At 58.9% G+C, this 27,387-nt stretch overlaps 1 protein-coding gene across 11 annotated transcripts; it reads left to right on the top strand.

The window, feature by feature from the left end:
- PHRF1 (PHD and ring finger domains 1) lies at positions 1-27,284 on the top strand. Of its 11 annotated transcripts, none has more exons than XM_074337007.1 (19): positions 1-134; positions 484-580; positions 3,306-3,420; positions 4,070-4,177; positions 7,891-8,096; positions 10,678-10,761; positions 12,282-12,400; positions 16,116-16,216; positions 16,369-16,544; positions 17,198-17,327; positions 19,804-19,931; positions 21,070-21,251; positions 21,649-21,765; positions 22,189-22,337; positions 22,901-25,435; positions 25,639-25,796; positions 25,927-26,187; positions 26,328-26,456; positions 26,647-27,284. In XM_074337007.1, exons 3-19 carry the CDS (start codon positions 3,327-3,329, stop codon positions 26,788-26,790), a joined length of 4,821 nt encoding a protein of 1,606 aa, XP_074193108.1. In that variant the 5' UTR covers positions 1-134; positions 484-580; positions 3,306-3,326; the 3' UTR covers positions 26,791-27,284. The 11 variants fall into 11 exon arrangements, with proteins under 11 accessions (XP_074193108.1, XP_074193106.1, XP_074193105.1 ...); XM_074337005.1 differs by having other exon boundaries at positions 21,646-21,765; XM_074337004.1 differs by having other exon boundaries at positions 7,873-8,096.
- The last annotated feature ends 103 nt before the right edge of the window (positions 27,285-27,387 follow it).

The following is a 27,387-nucleotide window of genomic DNA, read 5'->3' as shown; positions in this document are numbered from 1 at the left end:
CGGAAGCCGGCTCCGTGCACTTCCGGGTCGGGGAGCGCGCGGCGGCGGTAGCGGCGGCCGGGCCTAGACTTGGCTCCCGCTCCGGCGGCGTCGGCGGGCACCGGGGAGCGGCTGGCGGGCCGTGAAATTTCTGGGTACGTGTAGCGGTCGCGCTGGCCCTGGGGTTCCCGTCGCGCTCCGCCCGCGAGGGCCGCCTCCGGGCGCCGCGCGCTTTGTCTGCGGCCTGCCCCGCGCTGTGGGGCCTGCGCTGCGCTGGCCCCGGGCGGGCAGTCGGGCTGGCGGGCAGCGGCAGGGACCCCGCGGCCGGCGCGGAGGGCCTCGCGTCAAGGCTGGGAGGTCCCTCGGCCTCCAGTTGGGTTCCGGGGTGGCCACCTTCCTGTCCCGGCGGCTGGGAGCCCACTCGCCCTTTCTGTGACACCCCGCCCCTTGCGCTGTCGCCCTCCCCTCTCCGAGCGGTGTGACCCTTTGCTAACTCGTTTCCAGCTCCTGGTCGTCGGCTTCGTCTGCGTTCCACGGCCCGTGTTGATGGGATGGATTCCTAGTCCTTAATTCATGTAGTCTTCACAACAGCCTTTCGGGAGTAGGTATTGTTCTTCCTGTTTTACTGATGGATAGACTTGAGCCCAGAGAGGTTAAGTAGCTAGCCCATGTGACACAGCAGCTTTGGAGTTGGTGGACTCTTCTTGTTTCTACGACGGCAGCATAGTGATCTGCCTGGTGAGCCGCATTTGGGCCAGTGGCCGCCTGCACTGAGCTGAGGTGAGGTTTGGCTTGGGACTTAGCACATCTCCCCTGTCCCTGGACCATTCGTTTTTCTTTTTTCTCCTGTGGGAAGAATGAGTCAGAATAACAGTTGGCACCTTTTGGCACGTTCTCTGCACCAGGCCGCTGGCAAAGCCCCGACAGGGCGAGTCTGGCTTTACGCGTCTCAGCAGCCCTCCAGTGTGGACTCTTGGTGGCAGGTCAGCCGGACAAAGGGCTCTGTGGGCTCTAGCTTTTCGACTTCCATTGCAGTTTACAGTTTTGACGTCTTGTGGCCTCTGTAGCAGATGGTGAATAAAGAGTGACAAGTTGGCCTGGTAGGCTCGCCGGAGCCTGGCGATGGGCACGCAGGTTCTGTTCTGGCACAGTTGCCAGGTACCACCGCAGAGGCTCTTTCGGTTCCTTAACAATGGTTGGAATTGTGGGTGCTTTGGGTCCCTGAGTTTGGAGAGAGAGGGAGATACTCTCTCTGGTTTAATTTCCCCTTCCCAGCCCCCGCAAATCAGAGGCTGAGTGCCCCCCAAAATGGCCAGCAGCTGAGAGGGGCTGTGGGCTGCCCTGCAGAAATGGCTTCCTGGCCCGTGGTCTGGACATACAAGCAGAGGTGTGAATGTGAGTCCGTCTGGGCAGGTGTGTTCAAGCTGGGTGCTGCCAGCACTTACTGTCGTGGGACGATACAGGAAGAGATTTCGGCCTCACAATTGGAAGTGTCCCGCCACCCTGGCAGAGGGCTGTAAGGAGGCCTTGGACTGTACCAGCTCCCGGGGAAGCTCCTGGGGAAGGAGCACTGGGCCCCACAGGGGCAGGGACTCATCGAGGCCAGCCTCATTCCAGAGCTGGCATGGCTGGCAAGCCCCCTGTGCCAAACCTCATCATGGCCTCAGTGTCCTCAGAGGCAGGCCCTGCCACTGCCCCGTACAGGTGGGCCTACGTCTCACTGCGTCATGGGAGAAGCCAGGGGTCATTTGTCATACCTTGGACCTTGTGCACGTGACGGTCTCATCACGGTGAGGTCTGTCCTAGAGCACGCCGCGTGCCCCGCTGGCCCCGAAGTGCCTTGGGGCTGCATTTCCTGCTGTCCGAAGCGTTCACTGGTAGGCTCATGGTGCAGCTTGACCTCCGTCCGAGGCTGTGTCTCCAGAGCAGGGTAGGTACTGAGCAGGCTTCCCAAGCTTACCTGTAGTCCAGGTGTGGGAACGGTCATAGCTGTGGCTAGAGACTGACAGGCTCTTACCTGAGCACTGCAGCCATGGCGCCCACGGGAGAGGTGCCGTGCTCCTGATGGCTGCGACCCTGTCACGTCTGTCAGCTGTGTCTCTAGCAGGAGTCGTGGCCAGACCGTGGACGTAGGACAGGCAGGGTCCTGCTGCGTCACTGAGTCACCAAGCACTGGGGGTGCAGAGTCTTCGTCAAGGGGGACTGGGGCTGGTTTGCTTAACTTTAGGGGTTCCACAAAACACCCTCTAAGTTGACTGTGTCCGGGTAGAAGCAACATGTGGCAGTTGACAGTTTTGTCCAGTTCGCCTCCCTCACTGTTGTCCCAGAGTCAGGCTTTGTATGGGAAGTGAGGCTTCTGGCTCTGAATCCGGCCCTGGCCCCTTCAGGGGGTTCTCTGGGACCGTCTGTGCTGGTGACAGCCTGCCTCCCCCAGCTGCCTGCATGTGGGACCCGGGAATGAGAGCCTGGCCTGGCTCCTGGGCGCGCTGCTGGCCCAGCCCACCTTCCGCTGGTCCTTGCTTTGTCCCTCTGCCTTGGTCGGTTCTGGGCCCCTTCCCTCTGACCATGGAGACTGGACTTAGAGGGAAGACTGTGTCCACTTTGTCCCGTTGAGTTACTGAATGCCTCCCTGTGAGGGGTTCCTCTAAGGGTCACCTGGGAAATGGGTGAGTGACACTGATGAGGAAGGGCTCTTATTTGGGGACCCTGGTTGGAGGCCCTGGGGAGTAGTAGCAGGATTGTGTCTCACTACATTTGGGAGGTCATTTGTCTCGATCTGCATCACCCTGGCTGTGGCCTTGCAGAGTAGGCAGGACAGGGGTCCCCACGTGGAGATCAGGAGCCCAGGAGGGAGAGGACATGGCCACTGAGAGGCGGAGCCCGACCTCTGCTCCTGGGCAGTGTTGACCCGTGATGACCCAGAGGTGTTCTTGGGGCGAGGCCAGAGGAGGCCGGGCATGCCAGCCCTGGCTGAGAGGGCCCTGCTTGTCACCTAGGACTTTCTGGAACCCCCCCACCCCCCCAAGCCCTGCTTTGCCTCAGCTCCATGTGAGCCGTTTCATTCCAACACCACCAGTCTGAGGCTAAATTAGATGACAAGTTGAGTCTGACTGAGTGCCCTCCCTTGTAGGTGAGAACCCGTGTCTTTCTCTGTGTGCACAGCTTTGCGGTAGGGAAGCTTTGTGTGTATTATCTCTCAGCTCAGCCTCCTTGTCCTGCATATTGACACATGTCATCAGGGATGTGATATGTACAGAGTGACTACCCTTTCCCAGGGGAGCTCTGCAGCCCGGCACAGTGGGGCCTTATTGACTGGTTTCTTTCAGAGCTAACTCTGATGTCCAGCAATGGATGACGACAGCCTGGACGAGCTTGTGGACCAAAGCCCACGGCTGGGTGGACACCGGAGGCTCCGCGCTGCTGCCCTGGCCAGTGATGCTGGTGAGTACCGGCCGCCTCTCCCGTCCGCGCTGCGTGCGCGTGCCTCGTGCGTGCGTATGCCCGCGGCCTGCCTCCCGCCTCCCAGGGGAAGCAGGGTCTCCTCCTGTTCTCGCCAGGTTTGTTGGCTGCAGCAAAAGCTGACTTCAGTTTTGGCTATTGTCTAGCTGTTATCCATCTGTCTTTAAATTTTTTTAGAATTACTCTTTGCTTTTAAGTTGCAGAAGTGGTACATTCTTTTCTTTTCTTTTTTTTTTTTTAATTTTTATTGGAGAATATTGGGGGAACAGTGTGTTTTTCCAGGACCCATCAGCTTCAGATTAAGTTGTTGTCTTCAGTCTAGTTGTGGAGGGCGCAGCTCACTGGCCCATGTGGGACTTGAACCAGCAACATTCATGTTATGAGCACCGCACTCTACCCACTGAGCCAACCGATCGTCCCTCTTTTGTCTTATTTTTGTTGCAAGCCATACAGATACGAATAGAGTGAAAGGGTGCTGCTTTTCCTCCCATGTCTCCGCAGCCCCCTCACCATCCCGCTGGGCAGCTCCTGGCAGCCCCCTTGGCATGTGTCCTGGTGACACCTGTGTGTCAGCCCTCACTCTGCTGCTTTGGTTGTGACTCTGCCCTGGGGCCTGTATTTTTGCTTCTAGAAGAAAGCAGTGACGGCGACAGTGGGGCCTCTGAGGTTGACACGGGCAGTGAGCTCAGCGACGGCTCCGATGGAGAAGACGAGGAGGGCAGCCTGGAAGGTGGCTCTGGTGAGAGCGCCAGCGTTTGAGCAGCTTCCTTGTGTCTCCTGTTGCTGTGATGGGACAGTGTTCTAAACGTTCTCAGTGAAGTTGTTGACTTACCCACACTGGCCAACGAGGGGTGTGAGCAGTGGGGGGACACGCTGCTTTGCGCAGCGGGCCTTGTCTGCCGGTCCCTGCAGCGAGTCCTCACCTTCCGCTGGGGCGATGGCTCACTTTTGTTGTAATCCTTCCTTTCGGTTTGGTGACACAATTTGATGGGTCTCTTCTCTGGTGAGGGTGGGAGCGTAAAATGTCTGAGAACGCAGGACAGCACGACTAGGCTGGACCTGACAGAAGGAGCGCCCCGCACCCCCAGCACAGGGCAGGTTTGCCACCAGCCAGGAGTCAGTGGGCCGTCCTGGGGCTCCTCCTCCTACTCTGTTGACTGGAACCCTCGAGACAGTTGGCAAGTGCATGAAGTGACTTTGTTAAGAAGTTCCTGGCACGGTTTCATTGGTTAACGTTTGTGCCTTGAACTTACGTTACGGGAACGTTGCTGTAAAGGGAGAGCTGTGCCACCTGAGGGCCATGCTTATCAGCTTTGGGTGCGTTTGCGGTGTCCCCTCTGCTGTCCACTCCAGCCACCCTGGCTGATGCGTGGCCTGCAAGGTCCCAGGGATGGTCCGCCCTGTTCCAGGCAGCTGTGATCACCTTCCTCAGAGGGAGGGCACACTCGGCCCTTGGTGGTTTGGCTCACCACTGCTTTCCTGCTGACATAGTCATCAAGTCCTAAAGCATCCCATGATCTGTCCATCACAGTCTTCTAAGCTGCTGTGGTTATCTGCATTAGAATGTTCCAGAAAGTAATGTCCCATGAAGGAACAGGATTGACACAGCGCCGATCAGTGTGAGTTTGTGACTTTGTGTTAGTGATATACTCTTCAAAGTTAGATTTTGAATTCTGAAAGGGACGTGAGAGTGTCCTGAGAGTGGGTCACACGTGTGGCTCTTTTCATTCCTGAGATTGAGTTGAGGTGCTGGCTCCCTCTGCAGCGGGCCCCAGTACTTAGCACTCTGGTGCAGGTACTGGGCGTCGACCAGGCTGAAGGTGAAGGTGTCAGGGCCTGTTGGGTCCAGAGAATCTGGGTTAGGGGCTGGATGGAGGGCAGGAGCCAGCTCATCCGCGTTTTCACTGTCCCTGAGCCCGTTACCTAGCAGCAAAGACAGTGGCCTAAAGAAGCAGTTGGGGCGCTGGATAATAGACAGCAGGAAGGGTGGACTGGCCATCACAGATTGGGGAAGAGTTTGTTGCACTTGGGGTGGCGAGGAGAAGCTTCTAGAGAAAGGCACATCTCAGCTGGGACTGGATGGACAGTGGTGGGCGTGGGGCTGGGGGTGAGGGCTGTGAAGGGGCAGTTGGCACAGAGCCGAATGCCCAGGAGGGAAGGATTCCTGGGCATGTGGCCTGCGGACGCGAGGGGCCCCACATGAAGGGAGGGCATGCAGGCAACAGTCGTAGCTGAGGGTGTAAACTGATTGAACCCCCCTTCGCCCCACCGGCCCGAGTCTTTGAAACACAGGAAAAGTAGCCCCATCTACCTGGTGGAGGCGTGGTTCAGTGCCGAGGAAGGAGTTCTCCAAGGGCGTGAGCTAAGCCCTGCAGGCCAGGCGCTTCCCTGAAGCCCTTTCTCCCAGCTCACCGCTTTTCCCGCCCGAGCGTTTATTCCTGAACATCGCCTGCTTGTACTGCTTTTGCTGAGTTTCCAACTTCAGGTCTTATCTGTTCAGGTCTTACCAGGAAGATGAGACCTTAGGACTCTTACCTGCTCCTCCCAGCTCTCCATGCTGTGGGCAGTGTCCTGCAGGGAGTTGGACACACGCCTGGTTTGCTCGGGATGCAGCCCTCCATGCTCAGCCTTGCCATCTTCTTGCCAGGCCCCAGTCCGCTCCCATCTCTGTCAGTGTGGTCGTCATGTGAGCGTGCCCTTCTTGGAGACCCTGCCCTCATCTGCACTGAGGTTGCAGGCTGGCCTCCATGCCAGACTAGCACCCTGGTCTAGTGGGGACCAGTCTCCAGCAGCCCCTGAGAAAAGGTCGGGAGAGGTCGATGGCTTGGCCTTGCACACCTGCTGTGTCTGCTGCCTTCGGTCTGGTGGTCCCTGCCCTCAGGCGTCACAGGCCTTGCTCTGTGGTCCGAGATGAGCCTAGGTCCTGGTGGCCCTCAGATGGCCAGCTCTGCCTTCCCTTCAGTTCTGGAGCCTCCCGGGGCCCTGTAGGAGGAGTCCGGTCCTCCAGCCTCACCTGCTCCTGCCCCCTTGGCCCTCAGCACAGCCGGAGGGTAGAGCAGAGTCAGCGTCACTCTGCTCTGCTCTGCTCTGCGTGCCGCCAGCTAGCTTCCAGCATTCTGTGAACACCAGTTTATTTGTTTCCTCCTGTGTGACAAATCACCACGAACATAACTACTCGGGACAGGGTGTCTCGTGGCTCAGTGTTCACATGCGGGTGGCTGTCCCTCTGCTCGGTGTCGCCCGCCGACGTCAAGGAGTTGTGGGGCCATGGTTCCCACCTGAGGCTCAGGATTCAGACAGTCCTGCTTCTGGCCGTCGCCGGGCGGGGAGCACCCTGAGCTCTGAGTGGCCACCCCTCCCCTGCCTATACAGCAGCAGGGCCTGTGAACATCTCTGGAGAGCTGGCACGATGGGCTGAGCCCATCCTCTCAGCCACGTCACAGCAGGACCGTGGGCACTGGTGCTGCCCACGCTCAGAGGGACTGGACGGGCAGGCTTGGGGGCCAGTAAGGACCCTGCTGCCACACTGTCACTTGCACGTCCATCCACGTGCACATGTGTCTTTATTTTAATGGACCTTGGGAGCGAGAGACAAGCAAGCGCGAATGTTTTTTGTTTTTTTTAAATAAATTATATTGGGGAACAGTGTGTTTCTCCAGGGCCCATCAGATTCAAGTTGTTGTTCTTCAGTCTAGTTGTGGAGGGCGCAGCTGAGCTCCAAGTCCAGTCACCATTTTCAATCTTTAGTTGCGGGGGCACAGTCTACCTTCCCATGTGGGAATTGAACCAGCAACCTGTTGAGAGCTCGCACTCTAACCAGCTGAGCCACCCATTCGCCCGTCTGGAAGCTCAGCGGCCGCTCATTGTCTTCAATCTAGTTGCGGAGGGCGCAGCTCACTGGCCCATGTGAGAATCGAACTGGCAACCCTATTGTTCAGAGCTCACGCTCTAACCAAGTGAGCCATCTGGCAGCCCCGGAAGCGCAAATGTTGGCTGCCATGAAAGTGTCTCCTGCCCCAGCCTCAGCCTCTCCGACTCAGAGGTTGGCCAGCACTCTGTGCCAGATTGCCTAGTTAGGAGCCTGTGCTGTCTATATCCCAGAAGCAATAAAAATCAGGGACCTCTCGGGCAGTGTCACTTGAAGGCAGGCGGTTTGTTCCCACTGTGTTTTGAGAAGGGACTTCAGCGGTCAGCCAGTTGTCAGCGCTGTGGGCTGGCCTCAGGCGGCCCGGCCTCCGGGCTTCGGATTCTGCCCCAGGGTGGGCTTGCGCTGGTGTCCCCTGAGCGTGGAAGCAGCTTGAGGTGAGGTGCCAGTGCCGGTCACACCTGGCAGAGCTGTGGGAAAGGGGTCCCTCAAGTGTGGGGTTTGGGGACCTGCTTTCCTGAGGGTAGCTGCGGCCGCTCGCTCCCTGTCCTCACTTCACGCAGGTACAGTGTTTCCCCTTTCTCAAGGTCCTGAAGATTCTGAAGACGATGACGACGACTTGGAAATAGTGGCAGGTCCTCAGGGGAGCCTGGAGGCCAGCGGAGCACTTAACTCTGATGACGATGCCGAGAGCTGCCCCATTTGTCTGAATGCTTTCAGGGACCAGGCCGTGGGGACACCACAGAGCTGTGCCCACTACTTCTGCCTGGACTGCATCGTGGAGTGGTCCAAGGTGAGGCGGCTTCTCTTGGGGTTCTTCTTCCTTCAGGACAGCCCTGTGGTCTGGCCTCTGCTATGCAGCACGGGGGACTGGGGCGCAGTCCTCGCTGGGGCCTCACTGCATCTGCCTTCTTGGCTCTCGGGCTGTGGGTGGTGTGCACTGCACGAGGAGGTGGGGCCCTGGGTGACCGTGGGACGAGTGCACGTGCAGCCATTGCCGAGGTGCAGCAAGCGAGAGTCCACTGAGGGCTGGGTCGTGGTGACAGAGAAAGAGGGCCATCCCTGGAACACATGATGGCAGCGTACCAGAAACCTGCAGTGGATTTCATGGCGAGCTTTAGGAGCAGGATCCCTGCCTACTTTTTAAACGTTTTATTGTGAAAAATTTCACAGAATTAGTACAAAGACAAGTGACACGTGCCCCAGTGCTCGTCGCCATCTCCAAGAAGCATCACCTCCACCTTTCTTTCTCTGCCTCATCCTCTCGCCCCACCTGTAACTGCACCGAGGACACTGAAGGTGGCAGATCTCCATACTGTGGTGTGACCCAATGAGACCGGAAGTGACAGCTGCTAAAACCTAGGCCTGCTGGTCTCTTTTTCCCAGAGAGCTCAGAAGCATCCCTGTGCAGTCAGTGTGTGTGACCCAGGACCGAGACGTCACTCATGCCGTCCACATGGCCACGTGGCTGCTGGCTGCCTGCGGTGTCATTGGAGGCGTGTGTCTGCCTCTGCTCCTTAGTTCCTGTTCTGTGCTGGTGCAGCTGCCGCCCAGATCAGATTTGGGGGACAAGCGAGGCTTTCCTTTAACGAGCAACTGACAGGGTGTTGGCTGACTGTCTCCATCAGTATACAGAGAGCACCAAAACAAGGTAGACACGCTTTAAGAAAGGAAAAAGCTATTAAAATTGTAATACTCAATATGTACCAATCACAAAAGATAAATACAAGTCACGTTTGACTTCGGCGATGACAAGAGGTGCTCAAAGTGGTTCCCATCAGCATCCAGACACTGCTGATGACGGCGAATTACTGCCAGAACAACGTTGACCAAAGTGTCCACTTGTGTACATTTTTTTGGTGACCCCGGTAGATATTCTGCAAGTGAACTGTTGGAATACTTCGTTCGGCATGATTGCTGGATCCAAGGTAGACAAAGATTAAAAATTACAGTGCACTTGGAGCTAAGTCATGAAAAGATGATGTGTTGGACATTTAAATAACTTTTCTAAAGCAGCTGAGACCAAGTGAAGGAGGCCCGCTTTCTGGAAATCTCATTCTAGAGCGGGGGGCAGTGGTGATGCAGGCTCAGCAGAATCCTGGCCGAGTGTCCGGGGCCCTTGATGGTCGTGGGATTCCTTCAGGAGAGAAAGAAAATACCAAGAATTGCCAAGCTGATTTTGAAACGTAGAGATCACCTCCTGGATTTTAAGATTTCTAAACTCTAGTGATTATGCTGGAATTGTTGCAAGAATGGAAACCAGGCCTGGAGGAGACGGTGTACGCAGCGGACGGCGGGCGACACCTCATGTCTCCGAGAGGGGGTTCTTCTGTAAACGTGTGTGAGACGGATAAGGGGCCAGCTCACGCCATGCACATGCACATGGCTCCCAGATTCCCGGGTCGGGGACCAGGGAAGGAGCCTCTTGGCTCACAGCCGCTCACAGAGCACCCAGGACCTGCACTGTGTCACCACAAGGTGACAGCACTGCGTAGCCCCTGGGGGTTTCAGATGGAAGATTGAGCACACCGTCCGTCCGCATGTGGGGAAGCGGGGTATTCCTCAGGCAGATAGGGATGTGACACTTGCAGCCACTGTGAGCGCACCGGTGCCCTGAGCCAGCGAGGAGGACCCGGTGCGCCCGCTGACACCCGAGCACGTGCACAGCAGCTCCCAGACCGGAAGCAGCACGGGAACAGAGGCCTGCCCGGGGTGGGGGCAGCGAGCACATGTGCGGCCAGAGCCCTGTGCTGAGCGAGAGACACCGAAACTCAGGGGAGTGGACTTGGGGGGAGGCTTGGGTGGTGGCTACATGGGGCATAAGTTTGTGAGGACTCATCAAAGTTACAGAGGTAAGTGCATTTGGTGTATGCAACATACCTAACGAAGACGATGTAAAACTAGGAACTTACGTGTGTCCAAACGCTGTTAACAGAGGCAAGGAAATATGTGCAGCAACATCTGATGAGCGTCCACACTACGTAAGGAAATCCTCAGAATTTACTAAGAAATGTCCAACAGTCTCACAGAAGCATTGGCCACGGATTTGAGCAGAGGCCCCAGGGGAGGGTGTGGGTGGCCAGTCAGCCCTCTGTGCCCCACACTCCCTCTCGTCCAACCATTTAGTTTCCGCAGCGTGTGTTGCCATGCCAGTGCGTGCATGCAGCCAGCCTTTCCTCCTTCCTTTTCCATGAGGCAGGGATTTCTGCCTCCTCATTGCTGTGTCCCCAGCAACTCAGCAGAGGGCCTGGCACGTAGGTGGTAAATGCTTGGTTTCCAGTGTGACAGGAGCTTCTGAGTTCTTGGTGCTGTGTTTATGTTGAGGACCGTGTGACTAGTGCGAGTGGTTCTGATTTGGTTCTTGTTTCTTCCAGAACGCCAACTCCTGTCCCGTCGACCGCACTATATTTAAGTACATTTGCATCCGAGCCCACTTTGGCGGTAAAGTCTTGAGGAAGGTGAGTGTAGATGCTGCAGCACAGAAGCCCACCCTGTCCTGTGCCCGTCGCGTTGGTCCTTGTCTCGTGGGAAAACACACTTTCACAGGGTGTTTGCCTCCCTGACATGAGTGAGTACTGGCCAGATGCTTTTTAGAAATTCCCCAAAGTGCCATTCTCAGCCATGCTGGCCTGTGTAGGTCCTGGGGGAAGGCAGGCGGGGCATCGCAGGATGCCCGGACTTCTTCTCCATTCCCATCCCAGAGCTTCTCCCCCTCCAGAGCCATGGTGGCCCTGGTGGAGGCCAGGTCACAGTGTGGCCCAGACTCGGAAGAGGAGGCAGTGCTCTTGGGACCAAGCTGAAGGGCCCTGGCCGCAGTCGTTCTCTGGGAGGGCAGAACCAGAGGGCGCTTTCCTTTGCTCTCCAGGGCCTGCTGGTGCTTTTCCTCCTGTGTGACTCACCTGCTGTCATTGGCCAGCACCAGAGGCTCCCAGGGACGGGCCTAGATCTTGTGAGCGTGGAAGAGGCACTGAGCCTCGTAGCCGCACACTGGCTCTCCGGGCGGGGTGCACAGTGCTCTCCTTCTGCTGGGGGTGGCAGCTTTGGCTCTGCTGTCCAGGTGCCTGCACGTGCCTGGACGGGCACTCTGGTCTCCTTCCCTGGGGCCTGGGCCTCGGGCAGCTGAGACCTCTGGGCGTGTTGGCAGTTTCCACATAGGCGACCTTTATTTCCTGGAGTAACTGCCGATTCAGTATGTGCACCCTGAGCTCTTCCTGTGTGAGATGCAGGGGCAAGAGTCCAGCTGGAGAGGGACAGCATGCGGGAGGGCCCTGAGTCCTTCCTGGCTCAAGGACATTGGCAGGGCTGTCTCGGGCGGGTCCCCTGGGGGGCTGCTGACACAGCTGGAGGAAGTGAGCAGTGGAGGCTGTTACTCGGGGTGGGCTGGGAGTGGAGGTGGGCAGGAAGCGAGGCGGCATCCTCTCTGGAGAGGGCATGTCCTTAGGCCTTGCACGTGTCAGGCTTGACTAATGGAAGTCTGGTTGTTCATGCCCCTGAGAATACCTGTAACATGGGCGTTCTCAGTGCATAGCTGTGACTGTCGTGTCTGGTAGCTGTGTTTCCATGTGTGCTTGATTGTGACCATTCTCGAAAGATTGAGACCTGCTGTTTGAGTGTTGCTTTCCTGTTCTCACGGTAGTTGCATCTGTTAGGCGGTGCGTGCCCTACGGAGTGTGTGGGGCGGGCTCCCTGCAGCCTCAGCACCAGGCTGTCTCTGGCGCTCACTCTGCTCTGGGGCCTTGCCACGGTGCCACTGTTTTCTGTCGAATCAGTTTTTTCTTCCTAGTTAACTACCCTGAAATGGTCAGGAAACATCAAGTCGCTGTATGCTTGTTAGTTCGGAACCCTGGGTCCATTGAGCGTGGATAAGTCTGCAGAAGCCAACCCGTCTGCTCTGGGCTGACTGCAGACCCACATGTGTCTGGACTTGGTGGGGGTCCACCTGCCACATGCGGGAGTAGCAGTGCTTGTCTGCCTCCAGATTCCGGTGGAGAATGCCAGAGCCGGAGAGGAGGAGGAGGAAGACCCCACCTTCTGCGAGGTGTGTGGCCGCAGTGACCGGGAGGACCGCTTGCTCCTTTGTGACGGCTGTGACGCTGGGTAAGTGTGGGGCCCACCAGCTGGCCTGCCCACCCACACCTGGCACTCCTTCCTGGAGCTGGAGAAGCGGAGGCAGTGGTCTCTCTGCCAAGTCCTGATGTGTAGAAAGTCAGTTTGTGGCCTGCTGAGCCCTGGCCCGTGAGAGGGAAGTCACGCGGCATTGCTGTCCCCTTCTCGGGACGTCCCTGCGTCTGCGGCTGCACTGCCCGCCCTCAGCGCCATGTTTCGTGACACAGTCGGTAGCCAGCTGGCCCCCCAGTTCTTTTTACTGTTGCATTTATACGCTCACGTTTTCCCCAAAATACTCTGAGCTGCTCACAGAGATGCACGTAATACACGAAGACAGAAAAAAGGCAAGGAAAACCTGAGAAATCAGGGCGGGGCCTGGCCAGCAGGCCTGGGGCCCAGGGTGCAGTGCATGCTGGACCCCGCCTTTCTGCCAGGCCAGGGTCAGGAGGAGGGGCTCCTGTGGCTGCTGCACACGTCTGCTTGTCTCTCTCGTGCTTCCTGGCCGTACTGCCACTGGCCCGTGTCCAGCAGGCCCTGGCTTCCAGGAGCCTGTCACCGTGTCATCTGCCTGGTTCTAGTCAGGCCCTTTCCTTAGTAAGCTTCCAGGGGTTCTTTTTTGTACATCTGAAAAACTTTTCTGCTGTAAAGTGGTGGTGAAAGAACTGAGGAAACTGTTCTCAGTCCCGCGGGGCACACACCCTGAGTGGAGTGAAGGGATCCCGGGAGGCCACAGATCTGGAACTTTCTCTTGGGCAACCAGTAGCAGTTTTGAGAGCTGGGCCGTGAAGCAAGAGGCAGAAGCCCTGGTGACCAGGAGGGGGACAGGCCCTGGGCACTCGTGTCTGTTCCATGCAGACTGTCCCAGGCTTTGGCTTGGCCCCCATGCTTTGGGCTCACACATTCACAGGACGTCTTGTGCCCCCTCCTTTCTCTCAACTCTCAGCTTGCAGCCATGTTAGCTGACAGTTCACTCGACCTGGTGAGGGTGGCCTTCCGGGTCTCCTAGTGGCAGTGTCTGCTGCTGCCTGGCCCTACGCACTGGGTGCTCTGCATCTGGGGACAGGAGTGGGGCCTGAGGTCCCATACCTGAGAGTGCAGTGTGTGCCCTTCCACCGCTGAGCCTAGTGAGTGCTGGCTGCATGTGAGCAGACAGCTGGAGCAGCGTGGCCTTGCGGGGACCCTGAGCCTGGAAGGCAGTCCAGCACCCAGGACCAAGCTTGGCTCGACGGGAAGGGAGGGCGTGGAACAGTTGGCTGAGCGCGGGAGGGTGGGGACGGCCTCATCCTGCTGTGGCCCTTGTCTCTGGCCTGGTACTGACTGTGCCTTCATGGCTGCCGAGTACCCAAGTCATGTGCCTTCTGTGTCCTCGGGCGGTTGGTGAGCCTGCGTGTGGCTGTTGGAGCTTTCACTCGCAGAGCTGAGGTTTCTCCTTAAGTTTTCTAACCAAGCCTGTCATTCTTAACTCTGTTCGTTCTTTACATCAAGATCTGGTTTTAATTCTAGTAACTTTTAGCAGTGATTGCGGGAGTTTTTACAACTTCGTGAAGTTTTTTTCACTGTTGTAAAGTGCACATATAAATTTGACATTGAGTTTCTTTCTATGTGCCTGAATCATTTCACAGATAAAACAAGTCAAGTACATGAAAATTCTGATGGGTCTGAAACCTTAATTCTGATAAATACCGGGATTCTCACACTTGTAGACACTCTCACATGTTAATATCTGCCGTCTGCTAAATTTTCTTAGTTAGTCTTTCAGCTTAAAAATCACAAGTCTAAAATTATCCCATTACTCATTGTAAAACGGAATCATAGGCTGTCTGTAAGTGCGTGAACGTGCTACATTCTTTCACTAGTACGTGAACTAAGGTGTGGATCATTTCAGGTGTTTAAAAACTTGAAATCTAACGTAAAGGTATTTATTCACTAGGGAGACACCTCAGGACCTGCTGGGCCACGTAGCCGTGGCCCTAGCGTTGACTGGGAGGGCAGGTCTTGGCCACCTGGGAGCTGCCAGTCTCTGAGCAGGTGGGGCAGTGAGCACTGTCCTGGTGGGCGGTGGGTGCAGGCTGCTTGGGCCAGGCACCTGTCACATGCACTGGGGCCTCTGCTCGAGCCCCTGAAGCTTGGTGAGGACATGGGCTCAACCAGGTCCAGGCATGAGATGCTACCTCTCTGTTCCTGATTTTGTTCCTGAGACCATGGGGAGGAGCTTCTCAGGTGGGCGTCGCCGTGAGGTTCGGGGGTGCTCCACAGTCTTTGTTGCTGTCCTAGGCAGGGGTCCTGCCCCTGCTCCCACATCCGTCCTCCTTGGGCCTTGAATGGGGTCCCAGGAGGGCTCATGGAGGGCGATCCCCTCCTGTCCATCTGTGTCTCGCCGGGCCTTCAGCCGTTTCAGCACCGTGAGCAGGCGTGGACCTTAAACGGAATGGAATCTGGGCTCGGGGCCTTGGGCCTTAGCGTGCTGTCCGCGTTGGGTGTTGCCTGCTCAGGGCTGTCCGGGGCCATGGCAGGAAGTCTGGAGAGTTCCGCCCCCATGGCCCCTGCCAGCAGCGGCTTCCCTGCACTCCTTTCCTTGGAGACTGGATAGAAGCTAAGACGTGGATAGCATTCCTGTTACTTTCAGCTAGGGTTTCCTGGTAGGAATTCCTGCCCATTCTCAGGAATTTTCTTCACTTTTCCCGTCCCCATTCCCGAGATATAAGCTGTTTTCTGTTCTCCACAATGAATTGTTTCTACAAAGTGACAGCCAATACTACCAACCACCTGGGTTCAAGAAGCCCATTTTCCCGATTTCTCGACCAACTTTTGTCGGGATTCGGGAACAGAAAAGCCAAAAAAAAAAATTTTCCCAAGAACAGGCAGGAATTCCCACCCAGAAACCCTAGCGATAAATAGGAAAAATGTCTAAGAGATACGTTGTGAGTAGTACGTTTATTTTCCATTGTGCGTATTACTGGGTTCAAGGAGCCCATTTTCCTGATTTCCCGACCAACTTTTCTTGTGATTCGGGAAAGTGAAAAAAATTCCTAGAACGGGCAGGAATTCCCACCTGGAAACCCTACTTTCAGCAAACACGGCCTTTCTTTCTCCCTCAGCTCAGACTGGACTGTGAAGTGTTAGGTACTCGCCAGGCCGCTTGCAGTAGGGAAAGGTGTGGGGAGCAAGTGGACAACTGGCCCTGTTAGAGACCAGCCTCCCAGGTGAAGGTGGGCATGAGACAGTCGGCCATGGAACACCCAGGTCGTACTGCTGCTTTCTTAGCCCGGTCCTTCCATGAAGTACGTCTCCTGCTTTGGAGGGCGGGATGCCCAAAAGTCTGCCGTAGCGATCTGTCCACGCAGGACGCTGGTTTAGAAGACCAGGGTCTCAGGTGTGAAGTGCCAGACCTCTAAGCAGGCTGGCCTCCACGTGTCCCCTGGGGGGACCTCTGAGCAGGCTGGGTGGAGTGCAGGCTGGATGACTGGCAGGTCAGTTCCTAGCTGCAGATGTCCCTCGCTCTGTGTCCCTCCTCGCCTGAGGGTCAGGGCCCCACTCACGACCTCATTTAACCCTGCTTGACACCCAGAGGCCCCGTCTGTACATGCCGTCAACTTGTGGGCATGGGGCCGCTGTCTGTCATCAGGTGTGTCGCTGTCCTGGGCGCATCTGGACCCCTCTTCTGGCGTTCAAGCTGCCGGGCCTGACTGGCCCTTTGCCCCCATAGGTACCACATGGAATGTCTGGAGCCCCCTCTCCAGGAGGTGCCGGTGGACGAGTGGTTCTGTCCGGAGTGTGCCATCTCCGAAGCTGCTGCCCCCACCTCAGGTAGGCACCCCCTGCCTCCGTCGGAGCACGGTCCAGAGCAGGCAGGCCAGGGCACTCCTGGGTGGGAGCAGGGGACATGGCCACTCAGCCGAGCCAGTCCTACGGGTAAGGCATGCAGCTGTGCAGCAGCCCAGGGTCTCCTTTGTCCCCAGATGCCGAACCCGTGACTGAGGAGGAGGTGTCCCTGCTCCTGGCTGACGTGGTACCCACTGCGAGCCGGCTGCGGCCTCGCACGGGGCGGACGCGGGCCATCGCCAGGACACGGCAGAGTGAGCGCGTCCGAGCCACCGTGAACCGGAACCGCATGTCCACTGCCAGGGGCATCCAGGTGGTGGTCCCCGTCCCTCAGGGCCCTGCTTCTGCTGTCACCTCTGCCTCCACATCAGCACCCCAGACCTAGAAGTGACTGCAGTTAGCAGCAGGGCCGTGGGCGGGCTGACTCCTGCGGTCAGGCGGCTGCCTGTGGGGCGTAGCTGAGTTGGGATGGGTTGAGAAGACTGCCTATCATCCCAAACGCCACTCCCACCACCCATCCTCAGAGCAGATGCCTCCACCCTGTGTCCCCCTTGCATCCCCTTGCCCTTCACCTTGTCCAGTCTGCCTCCCCTTCCCGTGTGTGTTCCCCCGCAGGCTGTGGGGCTCGACTCTGCCTGTGGTGGCCCTGGCTGTGCAGTCCCCTCGGCTCTCACCCTTATCCTGCTTCTTGGGAAGCTGCTCCAACCCTCCCACCCAGGCCTGCCCCCCGGTCCCTGCCCATGGGAATCACTCACTAGTTGGGTCTGTTAGAAGCGAGAGGGTGATGCCAGCTGGGGACCTCAGCTTCTGCACTTGGTTCGGCGGGGTGGGCTCAGGGCTCCCGCCAGTGCCCAGTGGTGGTGCTGCCTCTGCTGTGGCACTGCCTGGCGTCCTCACTGGGAAAGGGCGCTCGCTCTGCTGGGCCCTGTGGCCCCCCTGCTGACCGGCGCCTCCTGTGTTGTGTAGCACGTCCCGAGGCACCTGATATCTTCTCTGCTTGACGAGACCGTTGAAGCCGTCGCCTCCGGCCTGAGCACCGCCGTGTATCAGCGGCCCACGACGCCGCGAGCCCCCGCCAAACGGAGAAGGAAAACAAGTGAGCGGGGCAAGCTGTCTTTGGCTGTGGCACGTGCATGTCCCTGACAGCAGCAGGCCACACACAGGTCCCCCCAACAATTTCCCGCTGGGGCGGGGCTCTCCCTGCAATCAGTTCTGAAGCGTTCTGAGGACTTGTGGAGGGATGCGGCGCCGTGCCGGTGACAGCACGGCCCAGGCTTCCCTGCGGGGACAGTTGACAGAATTCAATCAGGGGTGATCTTGTGCTTTTAACGTGTTCTAGCCCTAGTTGGTAGTTTCGTCCCGGTGAGTCCGTTCTTCCCTGTTCTTCACAGGCCCGGCCTGGGCGGGGCTTTGCCACGAGCGTGGGTCCTGCTCTGTGTGCCCAGCATCACGTTGCTGACGCTCTATGGCTCTGCCTATGCCTTCCCTCCCGTTGATTGTGTAAATCAGGGTGGACGCACAGGTTCCCGTGTTATTCACAGGAATAACCTGGGCTTTTAAAAATCAACTTTATTAAGATACACGTCACAGAGGTGCATCCACTCTACGTGGTTTGACAGACGCGCCCCCCGCCCCACCCAGTCCTGCTCCCAGAGGTGCCCCTAACCCCACAGGTGGGCCCCCATGGCGTCTTGGTGTCCTGTTTGTCACTGGGTTGGTTTTGCCTGTCCGTACACCAGGCAGCCTGAATCCTGAGTGGCCCTGCTCGGTCGCTCAGCGGTGGCATGATCCTGCAGTTGGGTGTCTTGTGCTGTGCTTGCTGTTCTGTGTTGTGGAGGACTGTTCCTTGGGGTGAGCTCACCATGACTCGTCAGCCACTCACCTGCAGGTGGCACGTGGTTGTGAGCTTTCCTGTGCAAGAGTGTTCATTTCTGGGGTCGGCGTGTGACGGGCTGTGTCCGAGTCGTAGCCTGAGCCCAGCACACTGCCCATCCTTGCCAGCTCTCAAGTGCTTGGCGTTTGTTGTCACCATGCCAGGGGCGCGTGGCGTCTTGGGCTCATGGGTCTTTGTGGCGTGTCCCATGTGCCCTGTGGCCCCACCACTGGTGCTGTGACAACCTTGTCACTTGTGCATGTGTTGAGCGGCCTAGTGACAGCAGAGCTCGCAGGGCTCTGTCGGGGGTGCATGTTTCTCGCCCTTTCCAGGGGACAGAGCTGAAGGCCATCGTCAGGTCACACAGATTCTGGAGTTAATCTCAGGCCCCTGGTGTCAGCGGAGCCCGCATCAGCTCCTGGCCCGTTGGCCTCTCCCTGCCTCCCCCACGTTATTTGGAAGCAGCTCCTTTTCATCGTCGTCATTTGACCTGGATATTTTGCCTGATATTTCTCAGGGGATCCCTAAAACGGAGTGTTTTTTTAACTGAAGAGCAGTGCCATTGTCACACCTGAGGAAACGAGTGGCCACTCCTTAGCGCCGTGAGACAGCCAGTTGGTGTCGAAAGTTCTAATTGTGTCATAAGTGACATAGAATTTTAAAAATAGTTTATTTGAATCCAGAGCCCAGTAAGATTTGTGTTGGCGGTTGGCAGCACCCCGTGTGTCTGTGCCCTCTGGGTTGTGGGGGTCTTCTGTCCCAAGTGTCCTGTGACACCCCCCCCCACCGTCAGCTTTGGCCACCCCGCCCACGGTCAGCCATCAGCGGCCCGCCCCTGCCCATCCACAGCCTCCTGGAGGCTCAGGGGGTTCAGGTGTTTGCAAGTTGCCCAAGGGGGTGGGCGTGTTTCTGTGTGTGGTACCCCGGGGTTTACTGAGCACTGGATGGTGAGGGGAGGCTGTCCTGCGCCAGCTGCTGCCCAGCCGTGTGGCTGTCAGAAACGAGGCTCTCCATGCCCGGCTGGTGTTTAGTCACCAGGCCTCAGGGCCGCGGAGTTCTCGGTAGCGCCCTTCCATGGGACCCCTGAGATTTCAGCCCCGTGGCGAGTGCATGGGGTCAGATGTGTGGGTGAGCTTTGGTAGCACACATGACAGGCCAGTCCCTCTGTCCTCCTTGGAGCCCCCCCCCCCCCCAGCAGTCCATGCAACATCGCAGGGTGACTGCTGAGGGCCAAACACGGGGCGCTCTGCAGCTTCAGTCCTAGGATATGTGCTGCCAGAAACGCTCCCGGAAATCACATGTTCTCACGTCTCTTGGGCGAGTACTTCTCTGGTTAGACCCCTAAGGGGGTACAGAGCCAGGGGCAGTCATCATTGTACTCTGGACTGTCAAGGTTTGTTTCTTCTCATTTCATTTTGTTTCATGATTCTGCAAAAGTATGTACTGGTTCTCAAAGTGGGACCTGCAAACCAAAGTGGACTGTAGAGTCACTCGGCCTTCTCTGCGCGGCTGCCTCTCCCAACCCCCCATGGGGAAGTAAAAGCTTTAAGGTGTGGGTTATGTTTCTGTTGAAGACCCCAAGCATGTACGTGGTTGCCCCTATGCCAGGTCCTGGCAGTGTGTATGCACATCCTGGGGGTCACAAGGGTGGTCGGGGCTGGTGCACACTGGGGGGCACCAACCAACGTCTTCTTTGTAGGAAGACGGAAGAAGGTGTTGGGCAGAAAGAAGACCCAGCGCAGACCGGCCGTGAGAAGCAGGGGCTCCGGGACAAGGTCCAAGAGACGCCAGGGCCGCGTGAGGAAGAGAAAGGGGCAGAAGCCAAAGGTACGCTTCATATGTGGCCAGGCCATTTCTCGGTGCAGTTGGGGCAGGGGGTCCTGGAAACAGCCTCTCTGTGCTGCTTAGGGGTGTCCTGACCCGATGGACGTTTCTGTAGCACAGACTCGAGGCAGGCGGAGACAAGAGGTTTCCAGCACCCTTTGGATCTGGGTGTCCTGAGGGGTGGGCCCTGTGGGGTGGAGCAGATGGGCCCAGGCCACCAGCTTGTCAGGGAAGCTCGCTGACTGTGCCTGGGGTACGGGAGTCGCTGGGGTGAGTTGAGAGGAAAACACCAGCACAGGAGTCCTGCAAAGCGGCCTGTCTTGTCCTGGCCAAGGTGACGGAGCGGATGTGTGTGACACTGTCCACTTCAGGCTGTTCCCTGTCCTTGGGTCACCCCTTTGTAGCCAAGCAGCTGCCGTGTGGCCCTTTCCTAAAGTCCAAACAGCCTCTGCGAGTCCTGGACCAGACATTTGGAACATTTAATCCATGGACTTGCAGCCATCATCCGAGTGTGTTTGTGTGAATTTACACTCATGGCCTAGGCAGTGTAAATTCACGTAGTGTAGATTTGTGTACAAATGTATTCTAGTTTAAATGGAGGGTTTGAACACGTGGCTTCATTCACACAAAATTCCTGCAGTGAGTCAAAGCCACAGGTATGGCCAGTGTGTGGCCCCAGTCCCCTTCACGCCCTGAGCTGGGGGCCTGGCTGTCCCCGCCAGGACATTCCCGTGACCTCTGCCCACACGTGGGTGGGCTGTGCCGGGAGCGTCTGTACCTGCGACGTCTGCTCCTCAAGTGGTTGTTAAAACACAGTTGCCAGATCAGCCGACAGTTGGGTGGTTTGTTTCCCTTTCTTTGTGGAGTTTTTGCTCAAAACAAAATCCTGCCTGATTGCAACAGTGCGTAAAGGCCCGCGGTCAGGGCACAGTAGTTGTTGGGGTACGTTGTTGGCTCTGGTGAGTGAAGCCCCCCCCCCAAGACTCTGATTAACATCACGAAGCCCAGTGGCTTTGATTTGGCGCTGACTCACTCAGCTGGTGTTGGATGTAAACATTTCTTACCCAAAACCACATTTCTAGAACCTTTCGATTTCAGTCTCGCTGATCAGTTATTCTTTTTCTTCATTACTGTGGTTCAGAATGAAGTCACAGCTCGTTGTCGCATTGCAAGGACATTGGGCCTCCGGATGCCGATGCATGGGGCCTGCATCCTGTCGGTGCACAAGCCCGCAGAACCCTCCCTGGGGGTGATGCGTGCGGACGTCGGGGTTGCCCCTCTCTCTCTGTTTGGAGACCCCTACGAGCTGGACCCCTTCGACAGGTGACCGCAGGGGATGTCCTGTGCAGGCGCCGTCTGCAGCCAGGGAGCAAGGCGTCACCTCCCTCCGTGCTCGGGTGGCAGTGGGCAGTCACCCTCCCCCCCCCATAGTGGGCGTGGTTAGCACCCAGAGTTCCCATTTGTAAAGTGAGGGTGGTGATCCTTGCCTGAGAGACGTTCTCAGTTAGGTGGTGTGGAGAGCGTCCTCGTCCCCTCACCCAAAGTCCGACTCCCACCCCCACTCAAAGGCTTGGGCTGCTGCCCATGCAGTCCTGCCATCTGGTCCTGAGTGCTGCCACGTAGCACAGTTCTTATGTCATCTCTGATGGACTAGGAGATGTCCCTTTGGGCTCGGGCATGGGTCACCTGTTCCCTTCGGCCTGTGTCCTCCCTCCAGCAGTGAAGAGCCGTCTGCCAGCCCTGCTTCCCCTCTGAGTGCCAAGAGGAGGGTTCTGTCCCGGTCAGCCCTGCGGTCTCACCAGCCCGTGGCCAGGCCTGTCTCCATGGGGCTCTCCAGGTGGGTTTTAGGACAGTGGTCCTGGCGTGGGGCTCAGCCACCCAGACACAGAGACCGCTCTGGCCCCTCCCCTCGGTTTCTCAATGAGGAAATGCTATAGCCGCAGGGACGATGGTGCGGCTGGTGGCAGGCCACAGCTCCTCGGGGCTGTCAGCTTGCCCACTTCTGCCTCAGAGCCCACCAGCAGGGGGTACCAGGCAGGGAGTCAAGCTGTTGTGCTGTGCTTTTTGCTGGGTCTTTTCTAATATCAGCCCTCAGGAAAAAAAGAACCAACCAGCAAAACCAGTAGAGACTCACCTTCCAGCTCCTGCCCATCAGTGGTGCCGATGATTTCAGCCCCAAACACCCTGTTCCCTTCACTCGGGGAGGGGGGACTGAGGGGACTGTGGGGGCAGCCGATGGCAGCGCCTGCTCTGCCTGCAGGAGAGGCATTCCTGCCACTGAGCCGGACCCGGACGAGGTGCCCGTCCCCGACCTGTTGGGCAGCATCCTGTCGGGCCAGCGCCTGCTGCTGATGGACAGCTCCGATGTCACCATCCACCGCGATGGGTCGCTCAGCACCAGGCAAGCAGGTGAGGCGGCTCCCCGCGGCAGCCCACCGCATGCGTCCCCACTCGCGAGGCCCTCAGAGTTTGCCCCGTTTGTTTTCCATCACTTTCTGAACGGTGCACGAGCAGATAACTTAGGTGACGACAGTGTCTAGGCCAGCCCACAAGCCCCCGTGGCTGTCACGCCGCTGGCCTGTTCTCACTAGCCAGCCGCCAGAGCCCTCTCACTGATCTGGGCCCTGGCAGGCTTTTTTTTGGGGGGGGCAGGGGGGAGGCCTGCCGTGGGGGATGGGGCCAGTGACGGACAAGGGTTACTGTGAAGATGGACAGCACCCCCCATCGCACCGCCTTCAGAAGTGTCCATGGTGGCTTGGGCACGTCCTGATCCATAAGCAGTGTGGCAGTGAGGCAGAAGGGCAGCCCCACAGCAGCCACCCCCGGGCTCGGTACAGTGTCCTGCCCACAGAGCACATGGGAGGGATTTCAAGTGTAGCTTAAAAGCAAGTCTTTCGCTAAAGGTTCAGCAAGCAGTTGAGCTTCCTGAGGAGGGGTGAGGCCTGACTGCTGTCCGCCTTCTTGTCTTTTAGCGCCAGTTTCTTTTCAGCGAAACTCGGTTGGTCCCTCCCGAGGCGGAGAAGGCCCTGGGCCTGGGGACGGCTTGCAGCCTGGAGCACCACGCTCAGGGTGCCTCAGAAGCCAGGGGTTGCACTGTCAGGGCAGGCCTGCCCCCTCCTGTGTCCCTGTGCTCACATCGGGGGCCGTAGTGAGACCAGACTCCTCAGTGACCCCTCGATCAGGGCAGGGTCAGCCTGTGTCAGACGTGAACGGTCCTGGCTTTAAACAACGTGACACCCCCCAATTTACTGGCAACAGCAAGCACGCTTTTCCTCTGAGATTCGCATCGAAAATCACAAACGGTAACCTGCCATCTAACAGTGCCGGGCTAGGACAGGTCCCCAAATCAGCACCCAGGAGAACTGACATCTCCGAGCTGCCGAGGATACCAAAGATCAGCAGGGGTGGCAGTGGCAGCTCGTGGGCGGATGAGGTCCCAGCCCCGGCAGGCAGAGAGCGCGTCGAGATCCCCAGTTCATGCATCAGCCGGTTGACAGGCAGGGAGGGCCCTGGGCAACCTGGCCTCGGTGCCCGGGCAGAGGGCGAGCCCAGCGGCAGGGGCCCACAGGAGCCCAGCATGCACTCCAGGGGCGGCGCCCAGCCCCCCGCCCCACTGGGACCCTCCAGAGGGAAGGGCAGCAGCTCGACCTTCCAGAGTTTCCGGATCAACATTCCCGGGAACACAGCGCATTCCGGCAGACTCGCCAGCCCGGGCTTCTGCAACACCTTCCGGCCTGTGGGCAGTAAGGCACAGAGGAAGGAGAGCCCTTCGCCCCTCTTCTCCCTCAGGAAGGCAAAGCAACTCAAGAGTGAGATCTATGACCCTTTTGACCCCACGGGTTCCGACTCCAGTTCTGCTGGCAGCAGCCCAGAGCATCTGGGCTCCAGCCTCCTGCCCTCTGAGATCACACGTACCATCTCCATCGATAGCCCCCAGGCCCCGCCCTTGCAGACTGTGCGTTGTGTCACCTCCTACACAGTGGAGGCCAGCTCCGGGACAGAACCCGAGCCCCCAAGGGGGCCTACCTCCAACATGCTCAAGCTCCAGGGCGAGGAGCCCCCCGATGGGCTGGGCGAGGACGGGCCTCTTGAGGGCCAAGGCCCCGCCCCCCAGGCACAAAGGCCGTCCCCGCAGGAGCCCTGGGAGGACGAGGACCTGCCACCCCGTAGCAGCTTCTTTGTCTCCAAGGAGCGGATGGTGACCTGCGTAACTGTGGTGGAGCCGGACATCCCAGCGACAACCACCCACCGGGTCGTGGAGCTGCGGTCCCCAGCCCACTCCCGCTCCCGCTCCACATCTAGTTCCCGCAGCCGGAAGAAAGCCAGGAGGAAGCAGGCACCTGCCAGAGAGCACCGGAGGACCCGCTCTGGCTCCGGCTCCCGCTCCGGCTCCCACTCCCGCTCCCGGAATGGGAGCTCGAGGTCAGTGTCACCAGCGGTGGGTGAGGACCATGCCAAGAGGCAGCGGCCCAAGGCCAGGAGCCGGAGGTCCTCCAGTGACCGCTCCAGCAGCCGCGAGCGAGCCAAGAGAAGGAAGGCCAAGGGCAGGGAGCCGAGCCGGGGCTCCTGGGGCCCAGGTCGGCGGCGGTCCCGCTCAGGCAGCCCTGGAAGCTCCTCCCTTGAGCATCATGACAGCAGAAGGAGGAAGAGGAGGCGGTCGGGGTCCAGGGCTCGGGGATGGGGCTCTCCCCCCAGCAGCCTGGAGAGGGCCCGGAGGCCCCACCGTGCAAGGGACAGGAGCCGTGAGCGGCCCCGAGACAGGCGGGGCTCCCGTGAGAGGAGGCGGCACCGGTCCCCGAGTGCAGAGCACAGGTCCCGGGATCACCGGCGGCCTCGTTCCCGCGAGAAGCGTCTGCGGCCCCGCTCCCTGGAGAGGAAATTGCCGGTGAAGGGGGCCTCTCCAGTGCCCCCCCCCCAGGAGGAGCCAGGGCCGGACAGGGAGCCCCCAGCCAGACCGCTGGCCTTGGTGGGAGCTGATGCCTCACCAGAAGGGGCTGAGGCCAACAAGTCTCCCCCAAAGGCCCCCGTCCCAGAGGTGCCGGCTGCGTGTCCGCTGGGGGACCTGGACTATGGCGACGCGGTTGAGGCAGGGCATGTGTTTGACGACTTTGCAAGTGAAGGCGTCCTCATGCAGCTGGATGACATGAGCTCCCCACCCTCCCCGGAGAGCACGGACTCCTCCCCAGAGCGGGCCGTGCCCCCCCAGCCCGGTGTGTCACCGGCCAGCCAGCAGGATGCCAGCCTGGCCATGGCTGTCATCAGAAGGGAGGTGTCGGTGATCCATGGTGAAGACGCTGTGCAGCCCCTTCCCTGGGCAGAGGGGCCCCAGGCGACGCGTTCGCTGCAGCCGGCCTCCGCCCAGGCCTCTGCCCAGGCCATCGCAGGGCCCGGCGCATTGGGAGGCCCTTGTCAGACCCCCGGGCCGCGGGCTAAAGCCCCAGTGAAGAGAGTCACCTGGAACCTTCAGGAGGCGGCGGGCGGTGCCCCAGCCGAGGACAGAGCCCTCTGTGAGTAGGGTGCACCTGTGGCACGTCGGGTGGGCTGGGGCCTGGGCTCCTGGGTCACACTGCAGGTGCAGGTCTGCTCAGGGAGGCGGCTGGGGCCCGGCCACTGGTCCTTGCTGCTGGGATGCTGTTCTGGAATTTTCCACACAGGATGTAGCCTTCTGGCTGGGGCAGCCACCAAGCACCCACCCCCATGTTGCCCTCAGGGACTCAACTTTACAGGCCACAGCAGCCCCATGAAGAGACCTGGGCAACTGAAGATGGGGGCCCTATGGCGGCCCCCCAGCAGGCGCCCCTCCCTGAGCCCCCTGCCCCCGGTCACCTGCTTCCAGAGCCTGGCTTCCCTGACGCTGACCCCACTCAGGTGGGTGCCTGGGCTGGAGGGACTTGGCCTTGCACCTGGGTCTTGGTGCTTTGGGAGACAGGGTGGGGAGCACCGTGCTGGGGGCGCTGTTGCATCAGAACTGTGCTCAGCGGACTACGTTCTCGCTCAGGTTTATAGCCCCAACCTGCCTCCCGCCCCGGTCCTGCCCTCGAGCGTCCCGCCCTATGCACCAGTCAGCCAGCCCACGCCCCAGTTCATCCTGCAGGGGAGCCTTCCCCTGTCGGGCTGCTGGGTGACACAGAGCCCTGCCCCAGTGCCCACGGTCCTGACCACAGCCTCAGAGCCTGCTGGCCATGCTGCCGCCACCAACAACTCAGAAGACAGGACAGCCACTGCCCGGCCAGCCGCAGAGAAGGCCAAGAATGAGGAGGTGAGGCCCGTCCCTTTCCCCCAGGGGAGGCACGGGCTGGACGGCGGGAAGCACCGTGCCTTGTGCCAAAGGGCCTTCAGGGTCTGCCCAGGCCATGCAGCCCTGGACGGGCGGGCACTCACGCACATCCCTGCTCCTAGTACATGAAGAAGTTGCACGTGCAGGAGCGGGCAGTGGAGGAGGTGAAGCTGGCCATCAAGCCCTTTTACCAGAAGAGGGAGGTGACGAAGGATGAGTACAAGGACATTCTCCGCAAGGCCGTTCAGAAGGTGACGGGGGCGGGGTGTTGGGTGCGGGCGTGGCACGGAGCAGTGTCGGTGCCGGGTGAGGACAGGGACCGAGGCTGAGCCATGACACGCTGGCTTCTCAGTGGGAGGCTCAGAAGCCATGGGATGTGGGCTGTGACCTCTGAACATGGGGCGCGGAGGACATCTGGGTAACTGTGTCCCCTCCCCCCAGATCTGCCACAGCAAGAGTGGGGAGATCAACCCTGTGAAGGTGGGAAACCTGGTGCGCGCCTACGTGGACAAATACCGGCACATGCGCAAACACCGCCGGCCCGAGGCCAGTGAGGAGCCCGCTGCCCCGGGCGTTGACGGCTGACGGCAGTTTGCGCTGGGGCCCAGGGCGCGAGTAGTTCTGTTGGCCGGGGACACCCAGCACTCCTGTGTCACATGTGGTCTGGGCACCTGTTGTGCTCCGTTTAAACTGGACTTTTTTATGTATAGCTGCACTGTTTCACTGTGTGCTAATTTATCAGAAATGGATTCTCTTTAGAAACTTTTCCATTGACCCAGTGCTTGGAAGGGTGAACCCTTTGCTGATCAGCAGTCGTCTCTGGGGGCAGAGGGCTCAGCTTGTTTAGGAATCCCCCACTTTGCTCGTTCTGTTCTGTAAATAACTGCTCAAGTGCACCCAACTTCACCACCTCCTGTGGGGCAGAATGCAGTGTCGTCGGAGGTCAAAGGCCAGGGATGGGCCCTGGGCACAGCCCAGGGACGGCTGTCCTGTGGGGCTGGGGAGCCCCAGGTGCAACCCTCCCTGGCACACCTGGAACCGCGCTTTGTGTTCTTTGAGTAGAGTGTGTTGGCTCCAAAGTGTGTGGTGTGTTTCTTCATTGTGAAGAGGGGAGGCCTCCAGGTGGGTGGGTGGGTGGTCACCTCCCTCCCTGGCCCAGCCCCAAGCCCGCCGCCGCTCAGG

This window comes from Rhinolophus sinicus, linkage group LG06, assembly GCF_036562045.2.
Source record: "Rhinolophus sinicus isolate RSC01 linkage group LG06, ASM3656204v1, whole genome shotgun sequence".
Classification (NCBI taxonomy): Eukaryota; Metazoa; Chordata; class Mammalia; order Chiroptera; family Rhinolophidae; genus Rhinolophus; species Rhinolophus sinicus.
Note: the sequence above shows the minus strand (reverse complement) of the source record. Positions and strands in the feature narration are given on the sequence as shown.